This window comes from Pithys albifrons, chromosome 6, assembly GCF_047495875.1.
Source record: "Pithys albifrons albifrons isolate INPA30051 chromosome 6, PitAlb_v1, whole genome shotgun sequence".
Lineage (NCBI taxonomy): Eukaryota > Metazoa > Chordata > Aves > Passeriformes > Thamnophilidae > Pithys > Pithys albifrons.
Window position 1 is genome coordinate 58,249,093 of NC_092463.1, and position 26,233 is coordinate 58,275,325.

The following is a 26,233-nucleotide window of genomic DNA, read 5'->3' on the forward strand; positions in this document are numbered from 1 at the left end:
CCTCCCCCTGTCCCCTCCTCGCTCCCCCTCCTCCGCCATCACCACCGCCACCCCCTCCCCCAGCCGGACCTGAGGACGCGGCGGTGCGCGGTGCGGGGCCGGCGGAGCGGTGCGGGAGCGGGCGCGGGGCCGGGACCGGGGCGGGCGCGGGCTCCGGGCGGCGGCGGCGGCGGCGCCGGGCCCTGCGCATTCATATTCAAACGCCTGGGCCAATTGGGCCGGGGCGGGCGGCGGCGGCCAATGGGCGGCGGGGAGGCGCTGGCGGCGCTTTGCATACGGCGATATTCGGGTGGGAGCGGGCGGCGTTTGCTCGGTGCCGAGTGATTAGTGGGTTTGAACCGCCGGCCCCGGCTTCGTCGCATTTCCCGCTCGGGTCCGGGCGCTGGGAGGAAGTGTTTTGCTGGAAGATGATGACAGAGGTCAGGCTTCACTAATGGGCCAGTGAAGAGCAGTGGAGGCGAGGCAGAGACCAAGGCACACACACATTAATACACTTGAACCATCACCAATCAGCATAGGTGTGCTCTGCCTCTCTCTCCCCACTTCACTCACACACTCTTTTATCTCTCGCTCTCCAGTCACTGACAGCCCATTTTATTGTCAATCTCTGTCTCCTTCCCAGGAATTCAAGATCACACAACCAGCAGCTTCAGTGGAGAAAAACTATTTTGCTGGCAACATTTTTTAAAGCACCATCATTTTAAATCAGTGCGCTCTTAAACTATTGACAGGAGCTTTGACAACAAGACAGGATGCCTCATAAAGGTGAGTCTGCTCATTTATTCTCCCAACTTCTCTCTCCTCGCATTTTAATATTTAGGCAGGGCTCTCTCTCTCACCCCTCCCCTCTCCCTCTCTCTCTCTCTCTCTCTCATTTTCCCATTTGCATTCCGGAGAGCTTCCCAGGGAACTTTCCAGCCCAGGAGCTCACAAACTTTCTGCCTTTCACATGAGCCCGTGTCCTCTGGAAAAGCTAAAGCATCTGACTCGGAAACCAATGCCAACACCAGCAGCAGTAATTCCCATGCAGCGTTTGCTGGTCAGGGAGAGCACAAGCGCCGGTGTCTGTGGTGCCGATGCTGCCGGTGCCCAGCTCGTAGGGGCGGCGGGACCCGAGCTGGGCTCCGGCCCCACGCCACGCCGCGTGGGAGGGAGAGAGGGAGGGAAGCGGCGCCTCCTTGCCCCGGGGGCGGCCCCGTTCCCGACTTCTGCTTTGTGTTCTGCGGTCTCAGTTAGGGAAGGCTCACCCCTGATGGTGGGGAAAAATACAGAACGAGCGGCCAGGAGAGTTGCGTGGGGGAAAAAAAATAAAAATAACCCACATCCTAGGCCAAGTCAGCTCCCAGGCGCGGTACAGGCGGGGAGCTGAGCGGAGCTGAAGGGCTGTCAGCTTTAATCAACCACCCGGGGATCTTCCCAACTTGTCCCTAGTGCCGGCAACTTTCCCAGCTCCGACGCGGGAGAAGCGCCGGGGGCGCGGAGCAGCCCGCACCGTGCACGGAGGGCCTCGCGGGCCGCCCCGCACCGCCCCGTCCCTGCTCGGCACCGGGGCTCGCCGTGCTTCAGCTTTGGGGAATATTTTTTACTCACGTTTAAAATCGATATGCTTCTTCTTTTTTTTTTTTAATTTAAAAAATCCTAATGTATCTTATTTCTACAAGACCCCCTTTGATCCACCTCTGCGATCCCCCATTACAGCAAAGATTTTTTTTTTTAATTTTTTGAGAAGTTGCAAACACTTCGCCATGCAAAGAAAAAAAATTTGCTCCAGAGAAACGCAGCAATAAACTTGATTTCCTTTTTTCCTCACAAGTGCAATTACAAAAAATGTCTAGGTTTGAATTTAACCTTGTAACGCTTTGCACGGAGGGGTAACATGGGCGCACAGAGCAGGAATCATTTCTGGGAAGTTTAAAAACAAACTCTCTCGAATGATGCAATGTACCTGATAAAGGCTGTTTTGGAAAACGATAATAACATGCTAGAGAAGAGAAGTGACTGCATCTTCTCCATTTTAGGGACATTAAATAATAAAAGTGGCCCTTGACAATAAATGTTCATAGCTGCTGACCTTCCACAATGCCTCATCGCAAACCGATTCGTTTTAATCTTTTTCTCATTTGCCTTGTAAACGTGAAACTTTGTGCTTAACGTCTAATTGCGGTTTCACCGGGAGAGAGGGAAAAAATGCTCTCCACCATGAGATTATATGAAGATTTCGAGATTAAAAACTGAGTATAAATTATGCCCGGTTTATTAGGACATGGCAAATTGGATCCCAGTTCTCGGAGGGTGCCGGCCGCGTCCCACGGGCCCAGTGTAGGTCCGCGGGCTCCTACGGGGCAGCAGCGAGTGCGGGTCACGGCAGCAGAAGGCGATTGCGCGCTCGTGTTGCGGGGCCACCGGGCCTGGCCGGGGCCGCCGGGCCGGTTGCTGGAGGCAGTGGCGAGTTGCTGAGCAGACACGCAGCTCCTTGCTCCACGCCTCCCTTACCTTGCTGAAGATCTTGGCTACACTCGCCCTCTATTATAAACTGCTTTCGGCTGTGCTTGGGTTTGTTTTGTTTCGTAGTCTTCTTTTTTCTTTTCCCTCTCCTTTTCTTTTTCCTTTACCCTCCTCCCCCCCTTTCTTTTAAACCCACTCGGTGTCATTTCTGAGGTCCGTACGGGTAAAGCTGAGAGATGGAAGTTTCCTCGCGCCTTTCTGGAAGGCTTCTTTAACCCCGTAGGCCCCACGTTTATGATTTGTGCATGAAATATAGGAGGAAATTGTGTCTGGAGAAGTGGATTTCCCATTCGGTGTGTGTCTATGCAGACGTGTTTGGTGTATTAAAGGGATGACTTCACGTTCAGTTCAGCTGAAGGAGATATCACGACGTCTCCATTGAAGTACAGTGTAGCTTGCTCTGCTGCTAATCAGGTAGCTCTCCAAAGAGTAGTAAATATTTACCAGTTAAAGTCTTCATGCTGCGAGAAAGTACTTGTTTGATGTTTATTTTTATGGATTTAAGATTACTAAAAGCTACTTAATAAATTATACCATGGCCAGTCCTGAATGGGGTAACGTGCCTCTTTGAATTCTCCATCATATGCAGGAAGAGTAAAATTAATATTCATTATAGGCGCAAAAGAAAGAGAATGAGTATTTTTAGGCGAAAAAAAGGGAGAGAAAATGAAGGCTGCGACTATTTCATTATTTTACCTCCTTTTTTTTAGCAACCCTTTGAATGGGCTCTTTATTGTAATTGTCCCTCCCCAATTGAGCACCCTACTGAGCTGTTGTATCTTTTTACAACCCCTAACAACTCGCACCAGTAACACAATTACCGCCAGATATTTATAACGAGAAATTACTTTTCCATTTTCACCGGCGACGATTTCAAATAAATACACGGGGACGCATAAATAAATAAATAAGTGGGCCAGGGGGTGGCTGGGGGAGGGAGATGGGTAGCGAGGAGAGGGGGAGAAGGAAGGAGGGAGGGAAAGAAGGTGGCGAGAGGAGGAGAGAGGGAGCAGTGGAAGGAAGGAGGGAGGGAAGGAGGGAGCGAGCGAGCGAGGGAGGGAGGGAGCGGGGGGGCTGTTGGGGGGGAGGCGCTGGGGACTGTCCAGGCGCTGGGTCAAGGCAGGCACTAATGAAGGGAGAAGGGGCTTGTTTCTCTGCTCTTTGTAAGTTGGAGGGTTGTTGGTCCGTTGAGTTGGGAAGCTGCGCGGCCGGTTAAGGAGCCTGGGTTTCTGCACTCGGGGTTTGGGTAGAGGAGCAGAATGGAGGCCATTGTTCGCTTTCTGTAGGCTTTGTTTAACAGTTCTCACCCCCTCCTGTTCTTACTTTTTAAAGCAGTGAGGCGAGGTAGACAGCGTGTGTCACAGTACAGTGAAAAAGGGGAAGATCTAAAGACCAAAAAAGAAGTTAATCACAAGACGGGGAGTTTGGGGAGAAAAAGTTGCCAGTGGCGCGGGAAAGGGAAAAATAAATAACTCGAGGAAATACCCGGAGGTAAAAATGGAGCCCCGCTCCCAACAGGCAGGACAGCCGGCGGAGGGTTCCCCCCAACACCTCCCCGCCCACTCCACCGGTGCCCGCGCAGCCCCCGCGCAGCGCCGCCTCCCCCCCCTCCCGCTCCGCTGCGCTCCCCCCGGCCTGCGTCCCGCACACCTTCCCGGCGTCTCTCCACACTTTTTAATGTACTTCTTCTGCTTTGTCCTAGAGGGAAGACTTTAACTAGTGACACGCAGATGTGCGAGTCCCTAAATTGTATGAGAGGACAGTCCACCCTGCTTTCAGGCAAGTTTAAAAACATGACTTCGGACCCTCTTTGTGATTGTTGTCGCTCCACTTAATACACCACCTCAGCGAAGGGCACTAACGACGAGGCAATACGCCACCTGCATGCAATTAAAACGAGAAACCACTTGGCGGGCTGCTTTTCTTAATTCCACCCCCCCAACCCCCCCCATCCCCCCACCCCCCAGCATGTTAGGGATACATATGTACATTTTTGCCTTGAGATATTAAAACCTTTCCAATCCTAAACTAAACAGGGGGGAAATGCCTAAGGATAACAAAATCAGTCTGTGAGATATTAGCCTCTCTGCAGCTTAAGTGTGCGCACTACCTCGCCTGATTAATGCCTATTTTATCACTGATAGACTGCTATAGGCGACCCCCGTGGGATACTGCTCTATCAGCCCAACATGCAGAACAGTAAGTGACTCCGCGCCCCTTCGCGGCCGCGGAGGGCAGGAGGGGAGGCCGCGGGCATGCAGTAGCGGGCCGGCAGACCGGGGTGGAGGGCTCGCTTCAGGCGGGGGAGGGAGGCAGCTCCGCTGGGAGCGAGGGCCCTTGCGCGGCCGGGAGCGCCGCCCGCCCCGTCGGAGCGCGGGTACCGCTGTGGGCGGCGGGGAGCGTGCTGAGAGCGCTGTCACAGATCCTGCGCCACTGGGGCTGGCTCGGTTCGTGGCCCAGGACCTGTCTGTGTCCCTACCTGCTCTGCAGCGGAAGCTGGGCAGGAAAAAGCCACTCCGTGTTAGGTCCTCAGCACTTTCCGAGTTTGTTTCCCGACTATGATGTCTTTGTGGATTATTAATTTTCTGGAGGGACTTTTTACTGTTGTTGTCGTTGACGTTGTTAAGACCTCGCCGAGAGGCCTGCGCGCTTCTTACAGGGGGAAGCGCTGGCACAAGGCAGGACGGAGTCGGGCTCTGTGGGCGGCGAGAAGTGGCCTCTCCTTGCGTCCCGGAGAGAGGTCCCAGACAGTCTGGAGTAGGCCCCATGTCCTCGGGACGTGCATCTTTCGCGGGGTGGGCTCCGCGGGAGCGCTTCTTCTCTGCGCGTGTAGCTGCGGCGAGGAGTGCAGGCCGAGTTGCGCGGCCTTTGCGCAGGGCGGTCGGCCCCCACTCTGGAGCTTCTCTGGAGCCTGGGTGGGGATGCGCGGCTCCGGGACACCTTTATCCATCCCACCGCCAAAATGGTTAATAAGTTGTCCCTCCGTGTGAGGAGCATTAGGAAAAACAGAGGTTTGGGGAATTTCTCAGTTATCCTTGGGTGGAGCGCTTGGGGTATTTTGGGGTTTTTTTTGAAAGGGTGTGAGTAGTGGGTGTTGATTTTTTTTTTCATTTTGTTTGTTCTGATGCTTGTTTGTGGTGTTGTTTTCCTTCTTTTTTAATTTCGGGGCCGGTACGTGTGTATCCATGCGATGAATTTTCATTTATCCCGAGTAAAAATTGAGCCTCTGCAAACCCGGGGAGGGTATTACCTGCGCCTCGAAAGGACAGTGGCGGCTGCCCTTGGCCGTGGCGTGCCGAGGGTTTATGGTAATAGCGGATGCCTTCACTCGGCCATTTGGGATCGCCACTGCAAAACGCAGAAAAGATATCATTCGGGTGAAGCCTTTATTTTGTTTAAAGGTCGCGGCGGGCTCTTCAGGCTTTGTGTTAATAACTCCTGGGTGTATATGGTGCAGAGCATCCAAATTGACACCATATGTTTTCCTATTAGATGACTAGCAATAGAATACAAGGCGCATAATCATTGCCACTGGGCGAGATCTACACCGCTCTCCAGGGAAATTATATAATGATTAAGGCTTAACCTTTTAAGTGAAACTTTGATTTTGCTTTCCCCGCTGCCATTTTTTATGTCGGCGAGGATCCCCCCCTGAAATGGGCTCCCCGCACGCATTTACGGGGACGGGGGGGACTCTTGCTGGGAACGGGGGCAGCAGCCGTAGGACTGCGTCCCCGGCCGCCCACCGCCGCCCCGAGCAGGCCCGCCCGCCGGGGCGCAGCCCCGAGGCCCCTGGGGCACAGGCGGGGAGGGATGCGGGGCTCCTCTCCCCGCGGTGGGAAGCGCAGGTCGCAGCGCCGGCCGTGCTGCTGGGCCGGGGCGGCAAATTCCCCAGCCCCGATGTCACTTCGAATCCATTGCGCGGGGAGCGCGCCCCCTCGGTGTGTCCGCGCAGAGCCCCCGGCTACCGCAAACCACAGCCTCCCTCGGAGGGAGAGCGAGTAGAGTTCAATCTAGTCTGAGTGATATCCAAATGCGGACAGAAAGGGTCGTTTTATCATGCTACTATTTGTCGTGACGATGCAATTTTCAAAAGCAGAGTACTGTCATAAAGTGACACGCCTGCCACAAGTGCTCCAACTGATCTTTTCAATTAGCCTTCCATGCATGATCCGGGGCGACTTCCGCCTATTTCCAGAAATTAAGCTCAAACTTGACGTGCAGCTAGTTTTATTTTAAAGACAAATGTCAGAGAGGCTCATCATATTTTCCCCCTCTTCTATATTTGGAGCTTATTTATTGCTAAGAAGCCTGGGCTCTTGGAGTCAATTTATCAGGAGGCTCCAAAGAGAGGAGAGCGGAGAGCGCGTAGAGCAGAGCTTCTCCAGGGAGACCCTCCAAAGCCTGGAGCTTCAGGTTGGGCACTGGCGAGGCAGCCTCTCGCTTTGCTTTTGGCGAAGCGAGCTGCGGCTGTGCGGATGCAGGCAGGCTCGCCTGGACTTGGGCTTTGGGGTTTTTATTTTTTTTCTTGGTGGGGAGGAAAAGAAAAAGAAAAAAGGCAAAGCAAAGGAGCCACCCAAGGCGATCCAGCCGGGAATATTCTGGTCTTTTGGGTTGGATTTGGGGGTTTGCCGCTGCCGCGGGTTTCGCAGACGGGGAGTGCGGCGAAAACGCATTTTCTGAGCCGTGGTGCCTCCTGGGGAGCAGTGGGTGAGGACGGGGCCGGGGTCGGAGCCGGGTCGGGAGCGGTCGCCCGTGGTCGGACGGAGGGACCGGAGCGACGGTGCTGCGCGGAGCGCTCGGTCGCCCGGCGGGGTCTGCGCAGGTCGGGCGGGAGCGGAGGGTGCTATGGTGGGCGCTGTGCTTCCCGTAGGTCACAGCGGCGTGAACCAGCTCGGCGGGGTGTTCGTCAACGGGAGGCCGCTGCCCGACTCCACGCGGCAGAAGATCGTGGAACTCGCTCACAGCGGCGCCCGGCCCTGCGACATCTCCCGGATCCTGCAGGTGAAGGCGGCGGCGCCCCCCGTCCTCCCACCGCTCCGTCCGCTCCGCTCCAGCGCCGCTGTGTCACCGCCGGGCGCCCGGGCGCTAATACGACCCCCCCACACCCACCCACACACCACCACCACCCGCCTTCCAGCCTAATAAAACGATCCATCTGCTTGATTGTTGCTGCAAATAGACCTTTCTACGCGTATATATATATATATATGCCTTTTAAAATATTTAAATTTTAATTTTTCGTTCCCCTTTATTTCCATCCGGTGATAACCTGCACTGTCGTTACAGTTAGTTTGCTGTAATAAACTGAATTATACGGCTCGGCATAATTCCAGTTTCCACTCCTTCCCTTCTTTCCCCACCCCCATTTGCTTATGATTTTGTGATATCTGTATGCATTTAGCGTGGCTTACTGCTTTTTTATTTTTACCTTTTTTTTTTCTTCCAAAAAGCAAAACAGAAAAAAAAAAAGCAGAGAAAAAATAGGGAGAGAAAAGAATCCCCTCAAAGCCACGCTGTTTTAGCCCGGGATCTGTCCTTACACACACTCACGCAATCTGGCGGAGCTCTGGGGTACTTTGTAAATGTAGGTCTTGAAAACGCCTCACTCACCCTGTCCCCCGCAAGTACTTAGGCTAAGAGCAGTGAGGAGGATGGAGACTAGTCTGGCTTAACTATTGTTCGCATTTAAGGAGTATTTTAACATTGATACTAAAAGAATTACGTTTTGACCAGATGATTTTTTTCTTCCAAATGTTTTTAAAGTATCACTTTTGTAGAGGGTAGGGCCAAGAATGTATTTTTTTAAAGAAAAAAAGACTCTCTAAGTAAGTTCTCATACCATTTAAGGTATATTTTTGTGTTATAGACCCATGCAGATGCAAAAGTCCAAGTGCTGGACAATCAAAACGTAAGCTTGTCATTGTTTAATGCATACTTAAACAATTTTATTTTTGTCTTGAAATTATTAATAATGTGATTTTCTGTCCACTTCCCTATCCAGGTGTCGAATGGATGTGTGAGTAAAATTTTGGGCAGGTATTACGAAACTGGCTCCATCAGACCCAGGGCAATCGGAGGTAGTAAACCGAGAGTAGCGACTCCAGAAGTTGTAAGCAAAATAGCGCAGTATAAACGAGAGTGCCCCTCCATCTTTGCGTGGGAGATTCGAGACAGATTACTATCAGAGGGGGTCTGTACCAACGATAATATACCCAGTGTAAGTTCATGAAAAAACCCTTCCCGTGTGCTGTGTACAATGCTGAGTAGCCGTAGCGAGCCTCTGCTTCCTTTGTTTTGGTATCAGAGGAGAGGATAGCAGGTTCACATCATTTGCATGTGGCAGGGTCAGACGCATTTTTTCATACAGAATCTGACAAATGCCTTTAAGGAGGGAAAAAAAAATAAAAAAACAATATGCGGGTCACCCCTGCGCCTGGTGCCTCAGGACTGTGAGCATCAGTCGAAGCCATCACTCTGGTTTTGCAGGGTTGGGTTTGGGGCTTTTTTTTTTCCCTGCTTTTTTTCCTCCCCCACCCCCGTGGTTTGTTTGTTTGTTTGCACCACCACCGCCACTAGCAGTGAGCGAGTCCGGGCGGCTGGGACACGGCGGTGAGGGGCGGCCGCAGCGCGCAGCCGGCGCTCGGGGAAGCCCTGACTTGTGCCCAGGTCGAGCCGCCCGCTGTGCGGAGGGGGCGCGGAGGGACGCGGGAGTTGCGCGGGTGGCTGCTGGGGAGCGCGCTACAGCACTACCATTGCCTTTCCTATTCTTTGCCTTCCAGGTGTCGTCGATAAACAGAGTCCTACGCAACCTGGCTAGCGAAAAGCAACAGATGGGTGCCGACGGGATGTACGACAAGCTAAGGATGCTGAACGGGCAGACGGGGACCTGGGGCACCCGACCCGGCTGGTATCCCGGCACCTCGGTACCCGGGCAGCCCGCACAAGGTAAGGGACAGCCCGGTGGCCGCTCACCGGCCCTGGTCGGCTCGGTTCGGTCTCGTCCGCGGGAGGCGGCCTCGACGCGGGTTCTTCATGCCCCCTTCCCGGCCACAGCACTGAGGACGGCGGGGGTCCCTCCCGCCGCCTCCTTAGGTGGCTGCGGCAGGAGGGTGAGGGGGTTGGCGGCCCGAGGGGCGTCCAGATCCGGTCCCGGCCCCGGCACGGCGGTGAGCAGAGGAGCTCAGGAGCATCCTCTGCCAACGCTGCATCCGCCGAGCTGCTGTGCCGGCAGCCAGACGGGGTCTGGGGCTGAGCCTTCACCTCAGTCCGGTAATTAGGGCTCCTGCTCCCCGCCTGGGCCAGCTTCCTGCTCCGGGGTCTCTCTCCAAAGCCGGAGCGATCGGTAACTATCTCCGTAGGGCTGATTATAATTCCCCCTCAATGGACCCGAAACAACTTTGTAAATATAGGAAACTGTTTATCCTGAAGATTAATAGGTATTTGTTGTAGGAATGACAAGGGGATAATATGAAGGATAATGGGATGTTACGTTACATACTTAAGATGGTTAATGGCTTCTTTTTGAATGCGGGCTCTGTTGAGGCTCAGCTCTCCCTGGCTCTGGTCATTCCTTTAGAAGAGGTGTCTATATACAACAACCTGCTTTTTGTTTTCACCCCGCAAGGAGAAAAAAATCGGTAACAGTGTGCGGAATATCTGGTACAAAGGATGTTTCTGTCACACGCAAGAATTTGTTATGGGAACAATTCTGTCGCTATGTAATTGCTCATTAGAGATCGTTTTGTTTCTCATTAAGGCGACATGAATAAGCGTCTAGTTGAAGGAGACAGCTGTAGAAATGTTCCACAGGAGACCTCTGGACACGATATGGCACCGCTTGCCAATTAGACATGTCAGTTTTAAGAGAAGAAAACAGTCTATGAAGGACACTAGAAAGATAGAGCGGAGTCCTCGCTTTCACCCACCCCCACTTTGGTGGTTTTTTGTTGTTTGGTGGTGGTTTTGGCTTTTTTTCACATTTTGTTTTGCCCGATGTCCACCCCAGGAATCGGGACGGCTCCTACCGCCACCCCCCCGCCGGCTCGCCCCTACCTGCGGCGCCCTGCCCCGGCCCGAGGCCTCTGGGCCATCCCGGGGCTGGGCGCCCTTCCCTCGCTGCCCCGCACCCGAAAGTCAAACGGTGCGTGGCGGAGGGCACCGCACCTTCCGCCCATGCGGCTCCCGACGTCCGGGCGTCCTCCCTTCCCGCCGGTGTTTGTTTTGAGTTATGTTGTTTTTTCTTAGAAAAGGAGTTAAACGGAAAAATCTAGGGCGCCCCTCGCCTACCCTCCCGGCCGCAGAACGGTGATCCGAGGCCCAGCCCCGTGCGCGGGTGCGGTGCGGGCACACCTGGGGCCGGCGGTCCTTGGCCGCACCAGCGCTGCGGCGGAGCCGCCTGTGCCGGAGGCAGTGGCAGTGCGGGAGTCGATGGCGCTTTGGGAGCCAGTTGTGGCCCCTTCCCGGGGCGTGGGGATGAGCGCAAATTCCGCAGGGGTGCGCGGGCGTCGGGCAGGAGCGTGCGCGGCGGGAGGACCTCGGGAGCCCCCTCCTAAATGGCAGCCGAAATAAAGCGGTGCGGGGCAGGGCTGGCTCGGGCCGGGGGTGCGTGTGTGCGTGGGCAGAAGAGGCGAGGGGAAGTCAGGCAGGCACTTAAAACATCCGCATGGCAAAATTAAAATTAATAAAATGGATTTCCACTGGAATATTCATGCTCCCTCTAATGTTTTTCCCTTGCAGGGGTATGTTACTGGATTTTAAGAGTCCATTACTCAAAAAGCATAAGGCGAGGTTAGGTCTCAGAGGGGTACAAATATGGTCTCAATCTGATAAACGCCATGCAGCAGTGAATAAAATAATGGATACATGAGGGCTGACAGAACAAAAAGAGACATCTCTATCCGGGAGAAATTCTCCAGTGATTTAGTGGTTTTAGGGATCACCGAGACACTGTTTCTTATCTTTTTTTCTCCCCTCCCTCTCTTATAAGACTAAAGCCTTCTATAGGATTTAGACACTTTCTCTTTCAACAGATGCTACAATGTTTTGATCCCGGCTCTATAGCTGAGAGGTGCCGCAATTGGTTTGCTATCTTTTTTTGCTTGTTTTCCGCCTCACTGATTAAGACACTAAGAAACTAAGGAATGATTTTATTTCCCAGCGTCTTTTTTTTTTTTTTTTTTTTTTTTCCAGGAAACAAATCCTATACCCAGCGTCAGATGGTCTGGCTATAGGATAATAGGGACGGACATTCACTTGCTTGCTTACGGATTAGGTCTGGAAGGTGGAACAGCCCTATTGAGATCGCTCCTTTTAGGGGCTTTAAAAAAAAATAAGGGGGTGTGTGTGTCTAAAAGGAAGATATCTTAATTGTCCGGGCTGGCGTTTGAAATGACCATAAGCGAGTTTAGGTGAAACTTTTAGCTGGCTGAAAGGTTTGGGGGAGATGAAGAGTGGCAATTTTTTTTTTTTAAAAGGCCTCAGAAGTTTAAAGATAAAGGGTTGGAGAGCAAGCCAGGCGCCGAGTTTGGGCTGCCCCGCGGGAGTGGCCCCACGGGTCCCTCCGCTCCCCGGCGGGAACTGGGCGCTTGGCCGAGCCCCGACGGCGCGGGGGGCCGGTGGCCATCCCCGCCGCCCCTGGGCGGCTCCCCCTGCCCGCCCCCCCGGCCCCCGGCCGGTGCGGGCCCGGCCGGAGCGGACAGTGATGGATGAGGGCGGTGGCGGAGGTGAGCGTCGGCCCCCGCCGCGGGCGGGCGCGGCCCCCGGCGCTGCCACCCGCGCTTGGCAGGGCGCTGCCCCGCCGCGGCGGCCGTCCCCGGGCCCGGGGCTTTGTGTGCCCTGAAAGGCGGCCCCCCCTGCACCCCCGCTATTCACCCGCCGCCGGCCGTCTCAATGGGGCTGCGGCCGCCCATATGGTGACCACGGCCGCTGAATCCCTGTGTTTAAATGGAGGAGAAAGTTCGGGTTTTAAAACATTTCAAAGTGGTTGAAAGGGTCCCACCAGATCCTGTCACAATTCTGCCCGAGCTTTGAAGGCCGGGGCCATTGTTCGCCGATTATAAATGATATTACTTTAAAGTTGATTTCCCACAATATTTAAAGGATGTCGCGGGAGTGTCGCTATTTATTTTTGGCGTAACTTTTCAAGGGAATTAGCATAAGTAGCCCATGCGTCCCCCACCCCAGTTCCCTCTTTATGCCACATCAAAACCCCTCGAAAAATATGCTTTGAAAGGAGAGGGAGAGCTCATTTAGGGACAACGACTTCTCTGCCTCGCCACCAGCCTCCGTCCCTCTGGCCCCGGCGGCTTGGGGTGCCCGCAGAGCCCCCCAACACCGTCCGTCCTGGGCCGCAGCCGCCCTCGCCCTCGCGCCGAGCACAATGAAACTTTCCCCTGTTTAATGACAGAAATTACATTAAAAGTGGTGGAAATGCCCTAATTAAAAATGTACCGCTTAAATGATATGCCAAACGCTCAGCTGCAGAATAGCGTATTTAGCTAGTTAGTGAACTCGTTACTATTTCCTTTAAAATTACATGTTAAAATTTTAAAAGAAATCTTACTTTTCTCTGGTGCAATACATTACAAAGAATGGACAGTCCTTTTATCTAAATATAAAATTCCATTTTCAGCAATTATAGCCTGTTCTTGGTGATGATATAATTACAGCTGTGCTCAGTAATAGGTGTCAAGGCAATGCACACTCATACAATAGTTGAATAAAACTGCAGAACAATGCAGGCACTTCTAAATTCACAACCTTTAAAATGAAATTGACTGTGCAGAATTCAAATAAAAACTGGATAAATATTTTTTTAAAAAGATTACAAGCTTGGTTTGGTTTCTTAATAGCATTTTCTGCAAACCTATCAACATCTAATTGATTAGATAGGAATTACTGATTATAGATAATCTGAAATACTGAACATCACTATTTTAAATATAGCAGTAGGTAAATAAATGCAGCAGACGGAGGAGACTGCCATGGCACTTCAGCAGCGATTCCTGGAAAGAATCACTTTCAGGGGAAAGTATTTTTATGCAGGTTTTATTCCAGAGGGAAAACAAAATGAAATTAAGACCAGATGATCGTAATTCTTTATCTCCGATGTTTACAATAAGGCTGGAAACTGAAATGTTTCCGTGTTACCCATGTCATTAGCGCGGTGTTGCTTTGATACCCGAGACATTTTTAAGGGAGGGTGTCAGCAAACATGGCTGAACTTGTTTCCAATCGCGTTATTTTTCTGATAGAGATCTAAAACAAGAGTACCTGCATTTCACTTTCCGACTCTCGTTTCCACAGATGGCTGTCCGCAACAGGAGGGAGGAGGGGAGAACACTAACTCCATCAGCTCTAATGGAGAAGATTCAGACGAGGCCCAAATGAGACTCCAGCTGAAAAGAAAGCTGCAGAGAAATAGGACATCCTTTACCCAAGAGCAAATAGAAGCCCTTGAGAAAGGTGAGTGACATTTTCCTATGGCTGAAGCAGGATAGAAAAACAAAGTGTGCCCCGACTACATTAACAGCTGAATGCGAGCATGGCATTCACGTGCCTTATGTATACGTATATTAAAGTCCATGGTTCCCTCTGTGCTCGTTTATTCCCTGAGCTCCCAAATATTCATTGATGGCTGTGGTATGCCCCAAAAAGCTGTTAAAAGGTTTCTCAAAGGGAAGGTATTCAGGGCACAGATCATACCAAAACATCGATGCTACACCCTGGGCTTCTCTCAGGGGAGATAAATCTCCTCCTGCCCACTGTGCTGCGTCCCTGGCCAGGCTGCATTGCTGTAAGCTGGGAAGGCGAGGGTAGGCAGCTGGGGCTGGCAGCAGTCCTCCATGCCTGCCCCCACACTCGCTCCCTATCCCCAGTGCCGCAGCTGCCCGGGGCTGGGAGCAGGTGCCCTTTTCCCTGGCCAGCCTGGGCGCACCTCGCCTCTGACCTGCTGCAGATCTTTGTTCTTATTTTGTGCTGTTATTTAGCGACGTGCCATTTCGCTTCTTGGTGACAGGGTCAGGGCTGCCTTGGGGACCCCCTCAGCAGAGGCAGAAGCCCTCACTGCTTCTTGAAACATGCAGCATTGCACCCAAGCCTGCCGATCCCCATAGCAATATTCCCGAGCAGGCAAGGCATCCTCCTTCCTAACACACACACACACAGCACACAAACACACACACACAGACAACAGACAGAAAGCGCAGCTTTGCTTTTACAGTGATGCTTTTTAAGAGCATTTAGAGCATAGGCAGCACAGGAACAACTCTGACTTTACAGTAAGTCACATTAACTCTTTGCAACTAATGCAAGAATATTTCCTTCTGCAGAATTTGAGAGGACCCACTATCCCGATGTGTTTGCAAGAGAGAGACTAGCTGCTAAAATAGACCTGCCTGAAGCAAGGATACAGGTACTGAGTTCCTCTGCAATTATAACTATCATTATTTTTACTATTACTATTTTTATTTTGTTATTCCTGGCTTCTCAAAGCACAGGGCAGCCCCTATTTATGATCAGGTATTTGTTCATATCCCCCTTTCAGGTTTTGCTTTCACCCGCTGCAAGCTGTGGCCTTGAGCTACATGGGGGAGGCCTCACTCCTCTAGTCCTTGTAAGGTCACTCACATCTCTCAAATGCTGTGTTTCCAGGTATGGTTTTCCAACAGAAGGGCCAAGTGGAGAAGGGAAGAAAAGCTGAGGAACCAGCGAAGACAAGCCAGCAACACTCCCAGCCACATTCCCATCAGTAGTAGTTTCAGCACAAGTGTTTACCAGCCGATCCCACAACCAACCACCCCCGGTAATGCCAAGAGCCCACTCGCATTCATCCATCCTCTTGGGAAAACAAGACTTTGAGACTGTATTGCCAGTTGTAATTGTGGTTAAACTAATGTGTTCATCTATCTGTCTATTCTATTATAGTTTCCTCTTTCACATCAGGTTCCATGTTGGGCAGAACGGACACGGCGCTCACAAACACGTACAGCGCGCTGCCACCCATGCCTAGCTTCACCATGGCCAATAACCTGCCTATGCAAGTAAGTCCGGTGCCACCACTGGGGCTCGATGCTCCCTCAGGACTCGGCGGCCCCCTGGGATATGTGGGAGTGTGGGTGCAGGCCTTTCCTCTGCAGGGTGAGGGGTTATGGACCCAAACCATGTGGTGGGGAAACCAGCACCAAAGGCTTCCTTGGCATCAGAAAAGATGCCCTTTTTGGGAACTGAAAGATCTAGTGCTCAACAAGTATTTTTTTCTGAATTTTAAAAGAGAAGAGTCCTCAAATTTACAAGGCAACAAATCTGGGGTGAAAAAATGCATTTTGGAAAAAAAAATCTGGTTAAACTATGGAATTCACTGGTGCCATATTGTGGAAATTACTGCCTGAATAAGCTGCTGGAGGGATCCAACATTCTGGGTGTAGGTAATGGGGCAGCGGCACATTAGGAACACCTGAGAGAGGGAAGGATGTGATTAGCATCAGTGGTTATGCCAGCTAAGCCAGAATTGCAAGAGCTGTCAATCCTCATGCCTGAAAGCATTAGCTGATCACCAGCTGGGTTAGGAAGAAATCTATTCCTTTGGGGTCTGTTTCTATAGACCTTTCAGATGCAAAATTCCTCCTTTTTTAATGGTGGGGTTGGCCTAGGAAGGTGCTGGCCAATTACGGGAGTTTTACAGCTTTGTCTGAGGCACACATCATTGACCATTGCTAGAGACAGGCGAGCAGATTAGAGAGCCTGACTCCTTCGCTGCGGCAATTACTATGTTACTAATTGCTGAACCAAAATTAACCAAATAAAGTTAGAGTCTTGCGAGTCTATGGAAAGAAATGATGTTGGGTAGGTCACTGTTCTGTGATGTTGGAGGCCGGTGGTGCTGCTCCCGGCAGCGGGCTGAGAGCAGATGACAAAAGATCAAAAGGCTGATACAGAGGGGACCCTTGGGAAAGCAGGAGGCCCTTGGTTCACCTCAGGGCACCTGGGCAGGGACATGGCATGTGTAAGCTTCTCTGGAGAACCCTGCCTATGTGGTCACCATGGCACAGTAGCCACAGTAGCCACAGTAGTTCAGGCAGCTGAACCATTGGCATCTCCCTGTGGATGCACGGTGTGTTGCTAGCTCTCCCAAGGCACAGTGTGTGTGCCCAGTAAGTGAGGCTGTCAGTATTTTTGGAGACAGTGTGTGTCAGGGATGTGCAGACAGAGGAAATATGTGCAGACATGTTGAGTCTCGTGTGATCAGAGCAGGAATTACTCATCCCGCTTCCTGCTTCCCCACTGCGTCCTGGTGTCAAGGTTGCACTGGTCCCACTTACTCTGCACCCTGGGGCAGGAGAAGCCCCTGCATGGTCCCTTCTTGGCACTGTGACATCCCTCAGCCCATGTCCCCAGCTGCTCTCCTCCTTGGCAGATAGGGATTTAGGGGCTGAAGTTTACGTAAATGGAGATGTTTGTTCTCCTGGGATCTTGCTCACATAGGTTTGGGGTGACTGTGGCTCTGATAGGGGATCAACGCACATGTATGAATGAGGTTTGGGGATCCCTCTTCAGAGCCTTGGTCACCCCAAACTCACATATCTTCCCTGTGTAGGTGCCCCACGCTTGCAGATGCAGGACCAGCCTGTGTGCCTCAGTGGAGTAATTTTTAGTTACACCCTTAACAATTTTTAGTTAGACCATCAAATGTAAAGTAAGATGTTGGCCCAGTCTCTGACTGAAAATGGTATGAGACATCTCTCTTTTACATGGGTATAAATGAGGGCAGCACTCGGGCTTAGGTATGTAACATCTCTATTAGCATCTAGATGTAGGGATCTGCTCACCAAGCATGTTTTAAAAAGTGTCAGTGACTGTCTACATCGATTTTTAGACCGAAAACCTTCATGAAGAGGCTGCTTGGTTGAGCTTCTAAATAGGGCTTTACAGTGGGGTCCCTAATTTTGAAACTGGAGCTCATTTTTGCTGGTGCACATTGCTTCTGAGGGCTGGCACATCTATCCAGGACAGCTTAATGTCACGTTTACCTCCACTGGTACTTACCACTGTTTTCTCCTTTGCTCCCATAGCCCCCGGTACCCAGCCAGACCTCCTCCTACTCTTGCATGCTGCCCACCAGTCCATCGGTGAATGGACGGAGCTATGATACGTACACCCCTCCTCACATGCAGACACACATGAACAGCCAGCCAATGGGCACCTCTGGCACCACTTCCACAGGTGAGTGACCCCGTGCTCCCCCAGCCTTCCTGCCAGCGTGACTTCGCATGTATTCACTGGGAGACTGGGAGAGGAGGCCTCTGTTGGGTTGAGTAGCTGCCGAGCCAGACAGAAGATGAAAATCTATAATCTTGAAAGCTAGAGCAAAATTTCTGATTTTTAAACTGCTGCTGGAGGGCTGGATGAAAGACAGCTGTTTAACAGAGGCGGCATCCATATAGAAGGACATTAGAAAGCTCTTTGGTGAGCCCCATCCTGCAAAGTTTTCCCCATTTAATTAATTTCTAAAGCAGCATTTATTTCAGCATTAGATTTTAGCAGAGCTACCCACATTAGTGAGTTTAAGTGTATGTGGAAGTGTTTGCAGAACAGGATGTATTTTTACTGTATCTGTGTCAGATGCTCTTTATTGCTAAAGATTTGAAGCTATTGAAAAGGCAGGGAACCTGGAGAAATATTACTCTATGCATAAAAAAGGCAAAGTGGGGTAAAAAAGGGTGTCAGGGTAAACAGGAGCAAACCAAATATGTTAAAAGAGAATAGAACTGTTCAGTGTCTTTTGGGCTGAATTCTCAACTGATACAAATTAGCTGAGGCTCTGGCTTTTATTTCAAAGCATTACAGTTTATTTATAACAACAAATCAGTGAGACATGCATAGGTTTTTAAAATATAACCCCACCACCACCACCACCTCAATCTGCAGGCTGGTAGATGGTGAGAGTAAATGCGTACTGGAATATAAGCACAAATCTGTGAAACTGTAAAGCAAAAATTGTGCTATGTATAGAAAAACTAAAATATCCATTTTCCCTCTGAATTTTCAGGTCTCATTTCCCCTGGAGTGTCAGTTCCAGTTCAAGTTCCTGGCAGTGAACCTGATATGTCTCAATACTGGCCAAGATTACAGTAAAACATGTGTTAATTGTGCAAATGACTATATGGACAACAGTTGGATGTTCAGCAGTATTTTATAAAGGAAGAATGGCTCTCAGAGTACTTCTGTACTGCAACTGTGCCCTATGCTGTAACACATGGAAAAGACTTTCACATGGACCTTTGTACACTGAAGGCATTATATCAGTTGGAACAAATCTTCATTTTGGTATCCAAACTTTTATTCATTTTGGTGTATTATTTGTAAATGGGCATTTGTATGTTATAATGAAAAAAAAGAACAATGTAGACTGGATGGATGTTTGATCTGTGTTGGTCATGAAGTTGTTTAAAAAAAAAGAAAAGGAAAAAAAAAGAAGCCATGATCAACAAGCTTTGCCACGAATTTAAGAGTTTTATTAAGATATATCGAATACTTCTACCAATCTGTTCATAGATTATGGATTGATGTTCCAAGTTTGTATCATTCCATTGCATATAATTAAACCTGGAACAATACGCACTAGATTTATGTAAGAAAAATATCTGTTGGTATTTCCAAAGGTTGTTAACGGCTGAAGCTATGTGCAAACAGGGGTTAAGAGAGAGCTTCGAGGGAGAAAAGAGTTTGATAGATAAAAGGTAGATTGTGTCTTCGATATAATCCAATTTGTTTTATGTCGAAATGTAAGTATTTGTCTTCCCTAGAAATCTCCCAGAATGATTTCTATAATAAAGTTAATTTCATTTATATTTGACAAGAATATTCTATAGATGTTTTATACACATTTTCATGCATCATACGTTTCTTTTTGGTCGGCAAGAGTTAATTGTTCTTAGATATAGTTGTACTACTGTTCACAGTCCAATCATCTTTGTGCATCTAGAATTCATTCCTAATCAATTAAAAGTGCTTGCAAGAGTTTTAAACTTAAGTGTTTTGAAGTTGTTCACAACTACATATCAAAATTAACCATTGTTGATTGTAAAAACCATGCCAAAGCCTTTGTATTTCCTTTATTATACTATTTTCTTTTTAACCTTATAGTGTGGTGTTGCAAATTTTGTTACTGTGTTAGGTTAATCTCATTAAGTTTTATTTTGAGTTTATTTTCAGTTTTCAGTAAGGAGGGATTCTTAAGAAATGTTTTTATACACTTTCAGCCCTTCCACTAGTCTGTAATTTGGGCTAACAAAAAGAAGATAGGTTCACGTATCTAATTGCAGCTGAGAGCAGGAGGAGGTTGTTTATTTACCTTGGGTTTCTGGGGATGCTCTAAATGGACTCCAGAATCCAGCAGAATTTCCACCAGGGAGTTTGCATCGTGCTAGTCAGTGGCAGAGACACGATGCACGCCCGTGTGTGTCTGTTGTAATTGTACATACAGACACATATACACGCAAATATACATTCCTGACTTCTAAAAATTGTTTGTGTTAGGATGCTTAAAAGGGAAAAAACCCAACCCAGCTGTGTTTTTAACAGGCTCTTTGGGAGAGTGAATACCATCCCTTTATATTGCCACACAGCACAATCTTAGTGTAATTTTCCATTGAACTTGTAACCTGGTTAATACCTCAATGCGCTTTGTGTGAGGGTTGTTAGTGTGGGCGTGGGTGGAGAGCTGCATGTCAAGGAATAATGAGAGAAGACAAATCAACAGGCAACAACAATGCGAGCTGGGACTGGCTAGTGAAAGCTAAAGGCCTTTAGTCACTGGCAGGGAAATCTAAACATTCCCATATCTATGAAGCTGGCTCATTGTGCTGCAGTTGTTACTCAGGATGCTGTGCTGAAAAAGGGATCTCATGATTAAAAAGCCAATGTGCAGGGAGTTTTGAGTCAAAGCACAGGCATCACAAGCAGCCTTTGTAAAGGAAAGATACCATCTAGGCTGGTTATATGTTTTCCTTTCGGCATATTTGTCACTGCAGATAACACTTCACTGTAAACTTGGGGTAGCAGTTGTGGTGCTGAGGTAGTAGCAGTGCTGCAGACGAGATTAAATGCACGTAAACTCTGCATCCTTTAGGCAAAAGAGCAGTTTTGCTTAAAGCATGAGATGATAGTAAAATGAAGAGCCCAAGCAAGCAAAAATGAACAAAAACATTAGACGTAGATTTCTTTTTAATTCATACTGGTCAGGTGTAAGTATATTTGTTATACCAGCATGAAATAGTTTTAATGACCTGGAGGTCATCCATTCACAAATATTAAAATAACACAGCTTAAAAAAAATTAATGCATATTTTTATAAAATCTGCACATTATATATTTATGAGATATGGATAGGTCGCATTAAACACCACAATAGGCAGGACCCCTCTCACATAGCTAAATGGATTCTGGGAGCAATTAATTACAAGTACAAATCCAGCATTTATATGACCACTTAGTGTGTTTATTCCTACTAATGTAGTTTGTCATCTAAATGTCAACTTCTGCTCAACTAGGAATGGAAAACATCTTCCCATCCCTTCCTTCCCCCGACAGCTTTTGTGCCCTCTTTGCTGTTCCTGCAGGTGCCGATGTGCGGGCAGAGGCAGCTCCCCATAGCTCTTTCCCACCCTTCGTGGGTTTTCCTGGCCTTGCAGCTCCACCGCCCGCGGTCCAGCCGCTGGTGGCCTCCATCGTGCTGTCGCCAGCCCTGTGCACCCGTCTTGGAGCTCTTCTCGTGGCAGGCTGTGCTGGGGTGCAGCCCCGCACAGCTCCGCGGCCATGCGGTAAAGCCGCTGCGTGCGCGGATGAACCTGGAGCTCATTTCGGTGACAGGCTGGCTGGCCGCGCTGGAGAAGAGACATTTCTGGCTCACTGGCTTGTTATCGTGCCCTATGGAAGCAGGTCGGCGGGGAAAAGTCCCTGGCTGGCTGCACATCGGGAAGAGCCGGGGCATTTGGTCCCCAGAGCGTTGGTTGCCTCCAAGAGCCGCTGCCGAGCGCGCCGGGGGCTCTGCGGGTCACGGGCAGCCTTGCCTCGCACACTGTGTCCACAGCCCTGCCAAGAAGCATTTCCCCGGGTGGGCTGGGGCACGGGGCCGAGCGTGAAGGGGTCTCACTCCTGGGCACCGGTGCAAGCTCCCGAGTGCGTGCTGGGGGTTAGGAGATGCCCCGAAGCAGCCTCAGCGCCGTTGTGGTGGTGTGTGGCTGTGCGGGGACGTGCTGCCTCGCCAGGCACCACGACCAGCAGCACACGTGGGGAATGAAAACCTTCAGCATGCTCTGGAAACCTTTACTATCCGTTTTCATCCTCCTTTTTCTTCCAGAGCTGTATGACTTGTGAAGACTGAAATCTGCTGTGATGTGTTGCTCAGTGTAACACAGCAATTTCCAAGGGTCTCCTCTTTTAACCACTGAAATTAGTGGGAGTTTTGCTATTGATTTCAATGGGAATGAGAGATTTCTGTGCATTTGGTTAAAATGTATTTCATAATAACACCTTATACTTTATTTATAAGCCCCTCCTAAGGCATTTCACAAATTATAGTCACACAAGAATTGATGTGTGAGTGCTGTCTTAATAACACTGTATTTTGTGTTTCAAATATTGTGTTCTAGATACAATATTTACATTTACAAGTGAAAAGGCTGCTAACCTAACAGTTATTGTTCAGAGCAGACAGATGATGAGCCATACATGCTGATGGTGAAGCAGACATGCATGCGATGACACACGTGTTGGAGCTGCCTTGCACCATGCAGATACCACATTTAAATGTTTTTAAAAGGTAAGCACGAGCCAGCGTGTGCCCTGCTCCAAGAAGGCAGCAAGAACTGTTTTCTCACCCAGGCTGTAACACAGGAAGGGGATTTCCCCTCTTTATTTACAAAGGGAGCAAAATGCTCCTGTAGGCTGGTTTACTTTAGGCAGCCTAACATGGGATTTGTCTGCGAGGGCAAGGCTGCAGTAGCAGAGAACAACCTGGGACTGACAACACACATGACCTCCCCCAGCCATTGGAAGTTCTATTTCATTCACTTTCCATGGCCAAAGATGTCTGGCTTTTTTTTTTTAATTGATTTTTCTAGTCTTACTGACTAATATCTATTATCTTCTCTGGGTAATATGTGCAAGTTTACAGTTATGCTGAGGTTTAAATTTGTTTTGTATTTCCATGGTATAAACAGTACTATGAAAACTGAAAATGTATCATTGTTTTAATTTTTTTTTTTCAGTTCACTTCTATTTGTTCCTGTCTTCAGCTTCAGCAGTTGTGCCATGTGCAGTTGATAAGCCTCCTCTGCTCTGGGAACGGTGCAGGATCTTCCTTTAAAATAACTCTGACAAAACACCTGCCTGCTTAATCAGCAGTCATGTTTCTAAACAGAAATGTGATTGGCACCTACAAAACTCTATACAAGTCCCCCCTCCCAATTAGAAATAGGCATGTGAATTATGGGTGTGAGAGTAGAATCTGTGATGGCTGTTTGGTCTTCTTCAGACAACGACTATTAATGTGTTTTGCTGGGGAGAAAAGGCAGCCTCAGAAGTGTTTCTGTGGCTGAAGAGGGTAGGAACTCCCAAAGCCTCGCACTACCTGGAGCAGTAGAGGCAGAGGAGATGTTCTTTCTCTTTGGGTGGAAAACAAAGAATGGAATATAGCTCCCTTTGGATTAATGCTGGAGGATGATGTTAGGGAACTCTCTCACATACGTTATTGTTTAGCATTTCTTTGAGAAAATAGCAGAGGAAGGAGCAACCTGCATGGTAGTAAAGATAGTACAGTTTGGATAGGAGCCAACTTGGCAAGTTCCTTGCTTTAGAACATATTTTAAATTAATTCCTCCCCTAATATTCTCTTAGATGTAAAGAAATAAATCCCCAGCAGACAGTTGGGGTGGCTTACCTAGGATACTTCACTATCCTAAGATAGTTTTCAAAAGCAATCATGTGGAAGATGAAGGTGTTTTCATAGGGTCTGCAAAAATCGAACCTCCAAGAAATGAAACCATTTGATCAGTCTGTTAATATGTACATTTGATGTGTTGTAGATTTCCATGAAACCTCCAGCTGCCTGTTGATTCTTTGCAAGGTGGTTCTTTGAAGAAAAGTCTTCAAGAAATCTTCCCTTTAAGTGTCACTATGAACCTCTGATGACTGTTTTAACACACTGAGAATTTTCGGGCCTCCTGTACTGTTCTCTTTCCCCTTCCTAGTAATATCCCTGGTGAGAGTACCATGATTTTGAAGGAGGTGGAGGTGAAAACGTGTGTCTGATGCTGGTGGGCTGTGTGCTGGGGTTGGTTTGTCCCCACAAAGGACCATGATGCTGTTTTTGTTGGACTGGTAGAGGTTTGTGGTTTTTTAGGTGCTGGAGCCTCACCTCCTAAGTTGAATTGCAGGTGTGTCAGATGGTGAGCAGAGGTTTTGTGAGTGACCCAGGAGGATTCTTGTTACCTTCAGGTGCCTGACAGAGCTGTAAGTTGCATGAAATCCTCCAGCAGAGGTTGCAATTGCCTCCAGGCACCTGACAGACCTCACGTACGCTCTGGCAGCTAAAACTGGTGAGGGTTGGAAATTGCAGCTCTTCCTCTCCTGGGACATACGAGCTTTTCCAGCTGCACCAGAGAAGTTTGTAGATTCACAGATAATCTCCTTCAGGTCAGGCCTATGCCAATGGATTTTGAGAAGTTTACGAACAGTTATTCCATAGAAATGACATACAGGGCAAGAGAAGGTCTCTGATTTACATGGAACTGCAGACAGTAGATGAACACTTTGAGGTTACAACAAATATATTAATTTATCATAAGCAAAGAAAATTTGTATTTCTCTCTGTAACTTCTGGTTTTACCCTTTATGTTTTTACCCTTCAGAATCACTCAACAAAACTGAACTTAGTCTGTATTCTGCAGCTTTGTGTTTCAAATACTGCAGGGGAGGGTTTATTTATTTTTAAACTTCCCCCTGTCAGGCTGGATTAAGTAAAAATTCTGTCATTTAAATTTTATAATTTTTCTGCTTTTAAAGAAGCAAGTTGTCCACTTTGATTTCTCTGAATCCAAGTCAACACTGTTACTTTGCAAAATACATATCCTAACTCTTAGATTCTAATTTAAACTAAGTTTTTGTTGGGTCTGATGATTTTCTGAGTTATGATTCAATTGCCCTGTGTGAACTGTTGTTGATTTACACTCGTGTGGGAAAGGATATGTTTAAAACTTCAAAGAGTCTTCTACAGTCAAGGGCTGCAAAGCAAGACCCCTGTTCAGCTCCTTTGCTTCTTTTGCTGTGCCTACCTCCTGTATTCTCTTGCTTGCACACAAGTAATTGTGGCTGCCTCCATATTGCTTGTGCTTCCACCTTCTTTGCCTGTGTTTTGTTGTGACAAGCTCTATTTGCTTGTCTGAAGGCAGTGCACTGATAATGAGGTTTGAAGCTCCTTGTCTGAGAACCTCTGTGAGTTGAGATGAACCCCCTGTTTTTGAGGTGCCTCCTGGGAAGGCTAGCAGGTGGGATACTACTCCATTGTCTCCATGAGTGTGCTGTCAAACTCCTCACTCAGGGAATTTTCCAGAATTGCTGAGCTCTCCTGGACCTAGGCTAGGAAGCACCATAAATGGAAATTTCATCATGCTGTAGAATTCTTCCAAATGCTTTTCTTTGGCTGCCACTCCCTGTTGAGTCTTGATTGCATTCAGTTCTATATTAGTGCTGTGTCCAGCTCTGGGTTCCTCAGTTACTAAGAGAGATATGGAGGTCTTGGAGTAGGTGTAGTGGAGGGCAATGAAGATGATTAAGGGACTGGAGCATCTCTCTTGTGAGGATGGACTGAAGGAGCTGGGCCTGTTCAGCACTGAGATAAATGACTGAGAGGCAGCTCATCACTGTCTGTGGGGGTCTGAAGGAAGGGTGTCAGAACACAGAGCCAGGTTTCTCTCAGTGGTGTCAGGCAATAGGACAGAGGCAATGGGCAGAAACCGATGCACAGAAGTTCCACCTGAACATGAAGAAGAACTTCTTTCCTGTGCAGTGATGGAGCACTGGAACAGTTTGCCTGGAGAGTTCTGGAATCTCCCTCACTGTCTCGACACAATCCTGTGCTATGTGCTCTGGGATGACCCTGCTTGAGCACGGAAGCTGGACCAGATGACCCACTGTGCTCCCTTCCAACCTTAGCCATTCTGTGTTTCTCTGATTAGCTTACCTTTTCCAAGTGCAAGGCCATGCTGGTGGCAGGAATTTCATTATACATGATGGACAACAGAGGTACATTTGTTGTTCAACCAGTTCTTCTGCTGGATTCAAGAAGACGTTGAATGAGCCCAGAGAGGAAATGGATATGCTAAAACTTTCCTGGTCAGGAATCAAGTGCTGCACCTGCAGTTTCCAGCCATGGCTGCTAGCTGGAGACAATGGAGCAAGAACTGGCATCAAGTCCTGCTAGAAGGATCCTCATCCTACTGATTTAAAACTGGTCTGGAAGAAAAATTTGTTTTGCAGTCATGCAAGTGCCAGGCCAAGAATGAAGCCCTGCACAAACAGTCCTGGCCTATGAGTAGCAGCTCTGAGACACTTCACTAATATAAATAAATCCATACGAAGAACCAAAGAAAAGTTTCACTCAAGCAACATATTTTCAACAAGTTGAGAGCTCTTTCTCCACACAATATGCTCTCTGGAAATATTGGCA

At 48.9% G+C, this 26,233-nt stretch overlaps 1 protein-coding gene and 1 long non-coding RNA gene across 6 annotated transcripts; both read left to right on the forward strand.

Annotated features, from left to right (window-relative positions):
* The first annotated feature begins 331 nt into the window (after window positions 1-331).
* On the forward strand, window positions 332-4,264 carry LOC139673728 (uncharacterized). The gene is made up of 3 exons (XR_011698188.1): window positions 332-419; window positions 623-765; window positions 4,208-4,264. It is a non-coding gene; the product is annotated as an uncharacterized lncRNA (long non-coding RNA).
* Window positions 4,265-4,653: 389 nt separating this feature from the next.
* Window positions 4,654-18,800, forward strand: PAX6 (paired box 6). Of its 5 annotated transcripts, none has more exons than XM_071559529.1 (11): window positions 4,654-4,704; window positions 7,379-7,509; window positions 8,375-8,416; window positions 8,510-8,725; window positions 9,288-9,453; window positions 13,813-13,971; window positions 14,838-14,920; window positions 15,160-15,310; window positions 15,433-15,548; window positions 17,577-17,727; window positions 18,554-18,709. In XM_071559529.1, exons 1-11 carry the CDS (start codon window positions 4,695-4,697, stop codon window positions 18,637-18,639), a joined length of 1,311 nt encoding a protein of 436 aa, XP_071415630.1. In that variant the 5' UTR covers window positions 4,654-4,694; the 3' UTR covers window positions 18,640-18,709. The 5 variants fall into 5 exon arrangements, with proteins under 5 accessions (XP_071415630.1, XP_071415631.1, XP_071415626.1 ...); XM_071559530.1 differs by having other exon boundaries at window positions 15,451-15,548; XM_071559525.1 differs by lacking the exon at window positions 8,375-8,416.
* Window positions 18,801-26,233: the final 7,433 nt, after the last annotated feature.